Source organism: Ruditapes philippinarum, unplaced genomic scaffold (genome assembly GCF_026571515.1).
Source record: "Ruditapes philippinarum isolate M1 unplaced genomic scaffold, ASM2657151v2 ctg3864_1_1_1_1, whole genome shotgun sequence".
Classification (NCBI taxonomy): domain Eukaryota; kingdom Metazoa; phylum Mollusca; class Bivalvia; order Venerida; family Veneridae; genus Ruditapes; species Ruditapes philippinarum.
In genome coordinates, this window is record NW_026859228.1 from 111,026 (window position 1) to 121,969 (window position 10,944).

The 10,944-nt window shown below is 31.8% G+C and overlaps 1 protein-coding gene across 2 annotated transcripts in view; it reads left to right on the top strand.

Moving 5' to 3' along the window:
- LOC132755699 (protein Wnt-7b-like) overlaps window positions 1–9,112 on the top strand; it is a 51,638-nt gene extending 42,526 nt beyond the window's left edge. Inside the window, exon 4 of one of the 2 annotated variants that reach the window (XM_060746592.1) lies at window positions 5,463–9,112. In XM_060746592.1, the coding sequence (XP_060602575.1) occupies window positions 5,463–5,945 (483 nt within the window). In that variant the 3' untranslated portion in view covers window positions 5,946–9,112. The remainder of the gene's footprint in view (window positions 1–5,462) is intronic. The other variant, XM_060746593.1, reaches the window with a different exon arrangement.
- Window positions 9,113–10,944: the final 1,832 nt, after the last annotated feature.

The following is a 10,944-nucleotide window of genomic DNA, read 5'->3' on the forward strand; positions in this document are numbered from 1 at the left end:
AGAAAAAACAAAGAAAAAAACAACCACAACAAAAAACAAACAAAAACAAAAAAAGGAAACAAGTATCATTTTAAAATTGTAAGTCAAAGAACTAACAGTATAAAATATAATGTTCCTTCTAAAATGGAGTGATATTGATACTGAAATATGTTAATTAATTCTAAGGCGGCGATTATTGTAATGCGAATAATGGAATATATCGATAACGTTATTCTGTGTGTTTTTTTAGATGAGTGCATAACACATTTTTGACATTGTTACTTTGTGTGTCGTTAAGTACACGTTTGGATTTTTTATATAACAGATCTAAATGATAGGTAATCTTTTCTTATTTATTTTTTACTTATTTTTTTTTAAATTTATTTGAAAAGAAAGAATGATAACTATCACGTGTTTATTGACCAAAAATAAAGGAACTATAACCCTGTTTCCTTTATAATTATTTCCATATTCTAAAGTATAAAAGACAAGTGTAACAATTTTTTTAATATCAAGGGAAAATCATGCAAAAACACACACAAACATATTTTGAAAATTAATGTTTCAAATTTCAAATCTTGTCTATTTGATATCATTGATCTCCTGTATAGATTTAAAACACTGAATACATATGCACTCAGACCAACTTATCATTGCTCGTAAAATTCATATAATGTCCTTAAAGCCCGTAAAATACCAGAATTTATAAGCGACAATACTTTTGTTAAAACTGCAATGACTGAATATGACAAATCGAGAATGTCTTGGGTTAACGCAGGCGATGATTATTTTAAGAAAATTCAAGTGATTAATTTTGCAACAAATATGCGGACAATCTTTGCTAAATCTAATCAAATACGCGCAGCATATAAATTATCAATCAAAATTCTTGCATTTAGTAACATATGTTGTTTTTTGTACGGAATGATAAAAATAACTATTAGAATGAAATGAAGTTAAGTATATTTGAAAAGAATGATAATTGTAAATTTATTTTTACAACAAAAGAAAAACACTTTATGACACAAGCATGTCATAGGTTATTTATAAATAAATTCTCCATATTAGTATATAAATTTTTATGCAGACCTAACCGGATTAGCACCAAAATATGGATTTTGTTTATTTAGAATTAGAATCCCAGCATTGCTTTTTTATAACGTTTTTGTCGCAGACGATATTTTAATTATATCTAAAGCTTGTTGTCACTATCTTATGGTTGTTTATTTCTGCCAACAGTTAAACAATTATTTATAACGATAATTGTATGACTAACGAGTTAGTCTTCGTAAGTATAAGATGAATACCATATATTTATCTAATTAACTAAAACTCTTTTCTGTGAAATAGTTAAATGACAAATATGTATCTTAGTTTCAAAACCGTTAAAAGGTGCGCTCACTTACATCACTTTCCAGTAAAATAATAGATATCTGGTTATGTATTAAACTGTTGGTTAGTTAGTCACTTAAACTGTATCAGATGATCATCTGTATATCTAGATAGTTATTCAGTTAAATAATGAGTTCTTCAGAAACACCTTTGTGTCTTCAATTATTTTCTGACATATTAAGTTTGAAATCGCAATTGTAAACAAAATGCTCTTGCATACAAATTAAAAAGCAGAGATATATGTGTTTATCTACAAAACGTAAGTATCAGTCATTGGTTTGTTTGTTGGTTGGTTTGGTTGGTTTTTAGTTACTACATAAAGCAAAATGGTTTTTAAATATCCCTTGGATTTTCTGTAATTACATTGCTCATGGTGGTTTTAATAACTAGACAAAAAGACAGCATACTGTCAGTCAATGAAAAATTACATCTTTAAATACTGTATATCACTGACACTTGGCCCGAAAGTCCGTGACACTTTACTGTTTACAATGAGATTTGATAGCAAACTAATGTCTATCATTGACTTGTGACGTCTATACAATTAGGATATCTGTTTGGAATTCATAACTTCAAGATTATATTTCATAAATTTCAATTACGCGTCATTAAATATAATTGCCTGCCATTAGTGGTCACCAATCTATATGTAGACCTTATTTATGCCCGGTATTCATTGTATTTGATATCGTAATTAAGCTGTATTTAATTTAGTCAACGTTATAGATAGCGGAGAACTTTGTTGCCGACAATCGGGCTAGCTGACTGCATTAACATAGCGCCTTTCAAAAACTTATCTCATCCTATCTAACTACAATCCAATGATGGCCCTATCTGTCAAAGTAAATTTATTTTGATGGTGTCAAATGGTCTTAAATTGATCACATTGAGTGGCCTACTCGAGTGAGCTATGACAAATTATACCAGGCACGCAACCATATGAAACAAACATGGTCGCTTATATTACAATTTTTACTTTAAAAATAGTATGATTTATTGATGCGTTTGAAGTGACCGCAGAGTTAAATTTTAGTCAAACTGGTATCGTAAAATCAACGTTTTCAAGGATATTCTCAGGTGCAAAAATAATTGTGTATCATTTATTATTCATAAAGATTATCTGATCGTTTCGATTTGAACTATTTGTTGTCTTTAGCCCCGAGTAACGTGCGGATTTAAAACAGTATTGCAATTTGAAGTTCTGGGGTGTGTTCCTTCATTTTGAACTTAAGATAATCTTATCTCCGGAAATAAATGTCAACAACTTCTCACCATCAATTAGCAATGGGACACCAAGTTATAACGTCTACTCTAACAATACTATCATTGACATTTTGTGCTGATCTCGATTTTATATATAAACTAAATCATAATGTTTAATTCTGAATCTCAATAATAAATTCACGCAATCTATGAGTAAGTGCAAAATAATTCTCCTTCTATTTGTATATTTTGTTTGTTATCTTGGCATTCTCGATGGTAATTGCTTTTACTGGTTGTACAACATTTATGTCTACAATTTTACTATTGCTAAGTTTCTGATTTTCATTCTAGTCTTTGATTTTATTTACAATAGTATATATACAAATACATTATATCTTCGCCTGGTGAATACTTCAGACAGGGCATGGTCGACACGAGCTTATCTGTGTCACATGCTGAACTATTCTCGTTAAGGTGACAGCCCCATATTGGCCCTGCCACCATGCCATACCTGTATTGTCTAGTCGAGCAGATAATGTAGGAGGATATAGTTTATCAATAACACCAGATGATGTGTCGTGTTTACTCACTTTGACAGCAAATTCGTGTCCTTGTTTTATAATTGAATGGGATTTCGCCATATTAACCTTGTCAAACGTTGTTTTTAAATTTCAAACATACCCGGGGGTAAGGAGCTATAACAAAAATGTAAGACATTCGGATGGAATCTTGTCAAACGATCACAATTTTTTATGACGTTTTTGAGGTCATTTTTATTCCCATTAAGAATTCGTCTGATCCGAAACACCCGCATTCAACCAATTGATACGAAGCGGTAAGCCTAATCACACAAAATGTATATCCATGGAAGCCTTCGATGAAAATTGGAAACATTTTCTATGACATTTTAATCCAAATTTTATCCTTTCAGTATTTTAAAATACTGATAAGATTTATCGTTGAGTTATTTTTTGTGGGGACCAAATCAATTGCATTGGTGAAATTACATAAAAATAGCATTATCTCTTTGTTTAAACTGCTTTCTATGGTATTCATATGTATGTTTGCAGTTTTCTGGTCCTGTTTCAAGGCCTAACCCGGTTACAGGGTTGAGTATGTGAACACTGAAAAGAAATTATATAAAGTGAATGTTATAGATTAAAGTATTTTAATAGCTAAAAACTTTCATCTGTAATGATGTATTTGTTGTAATGCTTCGATTATTATTCAGGTGGGTTTATGAAATATTTTTATCCGTGCATTTAGAAACACGAAGATTAAAAGTTATTTTATCGTTTAAACGAAATATTTACGACATTTTATTATGCAATGATTGTTATAATTTGGCTATCAAATAATTGAGTGGAGCGATTAGTTGTCTATGTATTTTAGATTTATTTCAATTTTTTAAGATTCCCATATTGTATCTTGTATCTTATTGGACTGGAAACCATGACATGCCAAATCTTAAAGCCCATTTTAAGCCCCGTTGCACCTTTTATAGTTTTACCCTTGGTTGAGTTACAAATGTGCTAACATGTTTTAATATTCACGTTAAGTTTCTGTAAGTTGTAAAAAATCCTTCTTTTGAAATTGATACCTGGAAAAGACTTAATTGGCATAAGCAATTAAAGGGTGCATATTTCATTTACCTAATTAATGAACGACATGCCTGGTTGCGCTGGAATGTTTATCGGTAAACAGTTGACACCGGTAAGCAGACGACACCACAAGCACGTGCATACATGCGAATCGTCATATCAATATTTTCACTTCAAGTGTTTATAAATGCTTGTCATGATAAACAATTAACTCCAAAATTACCTACATTTATCATGTCTTATGAAACATCGAAAGTAAAATTCTTTGTAAATTAAATTCTATAATTAGTGACACGCATTTACTGGTACGCTGAAAAACTGTTTGAACTGTTTACATTTTTCAAAATTTGCTTTATGTCGAATAAAATGTCATTAGATGAGCTTCCTTTGTGAGCAGAAATATAGATTATTAATAGTGTACACTATGGCCGGGTTTTAAAGGGTTTCTTGGTTCAGCAGACGGCATTTCACTCGCTCATCCTACTTGTCAATCACGATTTATGACTACTTCAGAAAAAGGCATTTAATTTCACACACCTGTACTTACAGTAATGTTTAGATCAGATCAGATCATTGTAAAGGTTTTCTCCAGTAGATAGAGTTTCTTCACTTACGTTTTTCTGTTGTTCGATAATATCTTTTGTCAACTTAACGGTGTCCGATTCTCGACTGTTCTTTGCATTTTTTGTAATGTTAGACATTTGACTTCTTTGAGCATAATACTTATACGATAGGTCATTCGATGCCGAAAGTTTGCGCAGGCGCAAAAGCATATCAAATATTATTGTACATTTACTCGACTAAGGATCGAAACCGGTCTCATTTCTCCGTCGATACGTGATATTGATACTTAAGGATAATCGCTTTTGTTTGTAAATCACTCTTAGTGCATTTTAATTACTAGAGTATTATCTTCAAAATTGTTTTCTTCATTGATAAAATCGCAAATGGCAGGAGTGATTTATGACTTACGAAATAGTTTACGTGATTGGACAAGATTAATGAAAAAAAGTGATTCATTAAACCAGTCTATCAGATTATGACCAATGAACTGAGATAGTGTGAAGCACTTCATTTCAGATTGTACTGTGCATTCAAATTGATCCTGTATTATTTATTATCTGATCATGTGTCGATGGCAGTGAATGCCTTGCATACGTAAATCCCCATCGTTCAAGAAAAATAAAAAATAAATAAATAAACCAATTAAATTTGAATAAATAAAATTTTGTTTTGTTCATTATTCACCATACTCTTCATTTATTACATTTTGCTTATTGTTTTCAGGCTGTTAAAGACAATATGGGCAAAGAATGCCGATGTCACGGTACTTCCGGTTCATGCACACTAAAGACATGCTGGCGGAAGCTTCCTCCATTTAGAAAAATAGGAGATTATTTATTTAAACAATTCAATAGTGCAAAACTGGTTGTTCCTTGGAGAGGCGGTAGACTTCGTCGACCGAAAAGATTGCTTCTGCAAAAATCCAAAAAACCTAACAGAAAACCTCGAAGACGGGACTTAGTTTACCTCGAAAAGTCACCAAACTTTTGTGAATACAATGAAAACACTGGTTCCTTAGGAACGGTTGGTAGGAACTGCAATAAAAGTTCAGATGGAAATGATGGGTGTGACTTAATGTGTTGTGTGAGGGGCTATAATACGCATCAATATACCAAAACGTGGCAGTGTAATTGTACTTTTCATTGGTGTTGCAATGTTAATTGTAAAAATTGTACAGAAAAACGTTTAGAATACACATGTAAGTAATAAATAACAAACAATATTTACATGGTCTCGAACAAAGGTCCCAAGACGTGAGTTGTGTTAGATGTTCGACACGGGGCGTTCGTTTACTGACATAAGATGTAAGACATAAAGTGTATACATATAGCTCCATAGCTTTGTCGTGGTGTTGTTTGTCTGTGGTGTAATGACTGAGGACAATGTAGACAAAGTCTAGCCTTCAGCCTAGATAGATTTTTCGCGATAATTGCGCGTAAAAAAAAGTTGCTTTTATATATTAAGATAAAGCAACAGACGGTGTTTTATTTAACCAGTGTCTTTCAATCGAGTTTAGAGAGAGTGGGAGAGGAGAGCAATGGAGTGAATTTCCATGGCAACAGAATGTTTAAGGGTCTCCAACAGAAGTTGGACCGTGTTTTGATATGACGTCATAATTTTGTTTCTATAACAACGATATGTTTAAGAAAAGATGGTCTAGAGTCTAGAAAAGTAAAGTCCCGAAACATTTCTTTGTTATATACAATCTGTTATTGATATATATGTTTTTGCAATTTAGTTTCATAGACAACGACTTTCGAACAACAACAACATTCTTTTATAATGCATATAAAGAAAGACATTTATTTTAAGAATGCATGGACATGTCTGTCAAATAGAGTACAAGCGCAAATGTTTGTTATACACAACAATATTCATTTCTGCAACTAGTAAATTATTTATTATAGATATCTTTAATAATTATCCTAAGCCAAAAAGTAAGGGAGAAAAAAATCACGTTCAATCCTGCATACCAAGTTAGTTTTGGAACTCTTTCCAAAACCAGCAACAAGTACCCTGAATACAGCTTCTTATTAAGAACGATAGCTGTGTCCGGCAAATATGCTTGACCGGACCTCTAGATACGAAAACAATTTCGAATATAGCTACCCAGATTGTTATATTGTATGTTACATAACTATGTTACCTTGACAGCAATGGCATTGCCTCATAAAGTGTTACAATTTTTTTCTAATGTCAAGCAGATTTTATACAGTATAAACGTAATATTGTTTCTAACGTTGTTAGAATACACAAAACCATAACAAAACTATATTTAACTATGTCCTACAGTTTGAGTTGTCTCACAATCTGTCCATTTGTAAATGCCTTAATGAACTTTTATATACGAAGCTATTTCGATAGTGAAACGATAATTACGTAATTTATAAAATATATATATTTCACTGAATGATATGTGCAAATCCTTTTGTTTATAGATAAATTAAGATAACACATTTTTGGACATGGACAATGTCTATGTAGGGGTGAAGATGGCCCCATGCCTGGTGAAATTTTCTACTGAAAAAAAGATTCATTTACATAGATATTGTCAAAACTTTAAGCACACGTTGTAAATTTCATACTTGCTGAATATAAAGAAGTGTCACAAACTAACTTAATTAAATTATCTTGTAATTTATACATAATTATGCGTAATTGCATGTTCACGTCATATGACCCGTTTCAGAATACAACTTTTCTGATCTTACTTTAGAACAATGACACTCTTATCAATTCTGTGTTCAAGCATATTTTTGTCAAAATCATTATGGATATGTTTCGACATCTAGGTTAACAGTCTTCCTAGTTGATGGGTTCTGACATGGCATGGTTCGTTTAGCTGTGCTGAAATTTTGACTTACTTATGAAAATCACCTTTTCTTTCCATCTGTTATAATGTAATGCTATTTTACGTTTATTTCTTTCAATTTTAGCTCTGTTATTGAAACTTTGGTTTTAAAAATTCACTTTTATGTATTTCACATATACTTATAGCATATCGTCATATATGTTGCCTTCAGAATATCTGGACTTTGTCATATATAAAAACAACAACATTTAAACACAGTATCTTTCCTAAGTAGATTTTTAAACGCCAATTTTGTATAGAAATATATTCTAAGAATACCGGTAGATATGTTTTTCTAGGTCACACCAATTCTGTTAAGTTCATATAGTGATTGTTACGTATTGCATCAAAATTGAGTGGACACAAATTGAAAAGCAGAGTCATCTAGCTTTGTTTTAAACAATGTTTATTTCGAATGATTATTATGGATATATGTTCATATCCACAATGCGTCAACCATGTTGGCACGTTGTGTTGGCGCGTTAAGGCATGTTGTGTTGACATGTTATGTTTGCTTTATACGTGTTATATTTGAAATATATATATGTAATGTAATAATATCACTATTTCATATTGATACATCTGAACTGTCTCTGATCTCAAATGAAGAATGGTAAGGACATTGTCTCTCTGTATATGACGTCATTTGTGACTTCACTGAATTAAATGCTCTACAGAATCTTTTAACAGTTTTTAATTGTTTGTTTTAACCATAAGTAATTCCAAAAAGGGTAATTTACTAAATTATAGATTATACACCGGTCTTTGATTTATCTTGGATTGGACAATGGAATCCTTATAATAAAATATTGAAAGAACAAGGTTGTATATCAAAATTTACTTTAGTGAAATTGATACATAATTATAGTCACAATTATGATTCTTGTACAAGAGTAAGTCAAAGATTTTTGTGTCTAATGAACGCAATATACATGTTACAATATTCAGAAGATAAATTGATATAGATATTTTTTGCAGGAGGAAATGTACTTATTCATTTAATATTTATGATCATGGGTTTTCTATGGCCTTAATTTTAGAGAGCATAATATTATTTCATATCTATTTATATAGATATATTGTAGGTTTAATTATTGTGAGAAGAAAAGAGCCGCGTCACGACAACACCAACATAATGGGTTTGCGATCAGCATGGATTCAGACCAGCATGCGCATCCGCGCAGTCTGCTCAGGATCCATGCTGTTCGATATCAGTTTCTCTACTTGTTATAGGGTTTGTAAGCGAACGGCATGGATCCTGAGCAGACTGCACGGATGCGCAGGCTGGTCTGGCTCTATGCTGGTCGCAAATGCATTATGTTGGTTTTGTCGTGACGCGGCTCAAATGTCCTTATCAGTCGGTGTAAGTGTTACATTTTAATGTTATATTTTACCTTGCCAAGGGACATAAATATCCCTGTCCATGTGATATATACAACTATTGTAAATATTGTAAAAAAATAAATTAAATATTGCCTTGTAAAGTAGTCTTTGTTTTAACTTACATCTTTTGGAGACAGGCGTTTGGCAAACACCGATTAGAAACATACACCGTCTGCGATGCACATGCGCACTGAGCAAATATCTCTTTGTTTCTACGTCAGCATGACACATTGTTGTAACAGCCAGGCTGTGTCCGCTGATATCGTCTGCGTGTCATTCATGTAACTTCAAGTAACCATTTTCTCCAGACAAAATCAACATTTGTTTTCAAATTGAATGTTAATCTATACACTTGTTATATCTGTGGGAAACATATTTACGAACAGACGAGAAGTTGACTATGTCTTAACTTTGGGGTCCAATAAAATTTACAAGACTTGTATCGTTTCAATTTTTCCTTTTAGATGTGAACCATAAATTTCATTTTAACATTGATGTAAAGATTAACTGACAGAGCTTTCTTTGACTCCGTGGGTAAGTTAGTCGATTGTGTATTAGAAGAAAATTCAGATAAAAGGTTTTTATTTCTTTGTTCTTTTCTAGACGTTTTGATCTTTACTAATGAAATTCCCTCCCAATCGTTGTAAATTCTGACAACAGTTTATAAAACGAGGCGTTTTTAAATAACCCTCTTTCAATTCTTTTTAGCTGGCAATAAATTTCATAGGGCGGAAATACATCTAAAGAATTGGAATTTCTAAATAAGCAATAAAATTAAGATGGACAACTTAACAACATTTTATTTGTAAATAGAAAATGGTTTTTTACAAGAATATTGCAGAATTGATGTTTTCCAGAATTAAAAACAAATATAACAGCTTTAATTTATTGTATGGTTTTCGAGCCGGCTACAAACTGGCCGCAAGTTATCTACTGCTCAAGCCCACGACTACATTTATCTGAAGCGTTTGAAACAGGCAAACGACAAATATTCAAAAGCTATTTTTATTATGTTTAAGAAAAAACCGTCCGTTTTGAAACTTTAATTGATGGTGCTCCTAACACTGTTAACACATGCGTTCAGATCGTTTTGTGATTGCTTTTTTAAAAATGAAAAACATCCTTTCGTCCATTTTTACGACTGAACTGATCTACGACACGCTTAGACATCGAACCTGTGTCATCCAACTTTCATATGTTACAAGAGGAGTGATGGCGTAGTGGTTATGGTATCCACCACTAAATCCAGGGATCGTGGGTTCGAGCCCTATCAGGGTAACGAACATATTTTCTCTGATGACACGAGGCGTTATGGTTAATACCGGTAACAGGAAACGAACACGAAAATGATAAATATACCAAAAAAAGTTTCACGTTAGAGAGCATCTAAGTTTAGGTTAATGTTTATTAGTACATATTTACAAAATTAATCTGGTCAGGCGCGGTGTGTTTTAAATTGTCTTTATAAATAGTCGATTAACTAGACTGATTAACAGTTTGCCGATTTACCAAAATAAATGTGTTACGAAGAAATTGAAATACTGCAATCCTACTGAACAAAAATAATAATTTCAAACACTAAATATGTTAAAATTTAACTTAATTTTACACTTTGTGACATTTTGTTATTAAAGCGATTGTCCTTCAATATACAAATTATCAACTGAATAAAAAACGTAGCTTTATCCCTCATTATTATAGAAGTATAATCTCGCAAATTACCATAATTCTTTTGTATATTAATATTTTTTTTGCGTTCAATCCAAAAACAGAAAAAGAAATCTGAAAACAATTTTAAACTTTAAACAGGTGTAATAAAAGTAATAATGCTTCTTAACGTGTCATTAATATAATCTAATTGCATTCCATTCAACATTTTAGTGTTATATACGTCACTCTTAGCTTTAATTTTCTTTTAAACGATCCGGGCAATACCTTGATATGCTGATATTATCTGGACTTTATCATATA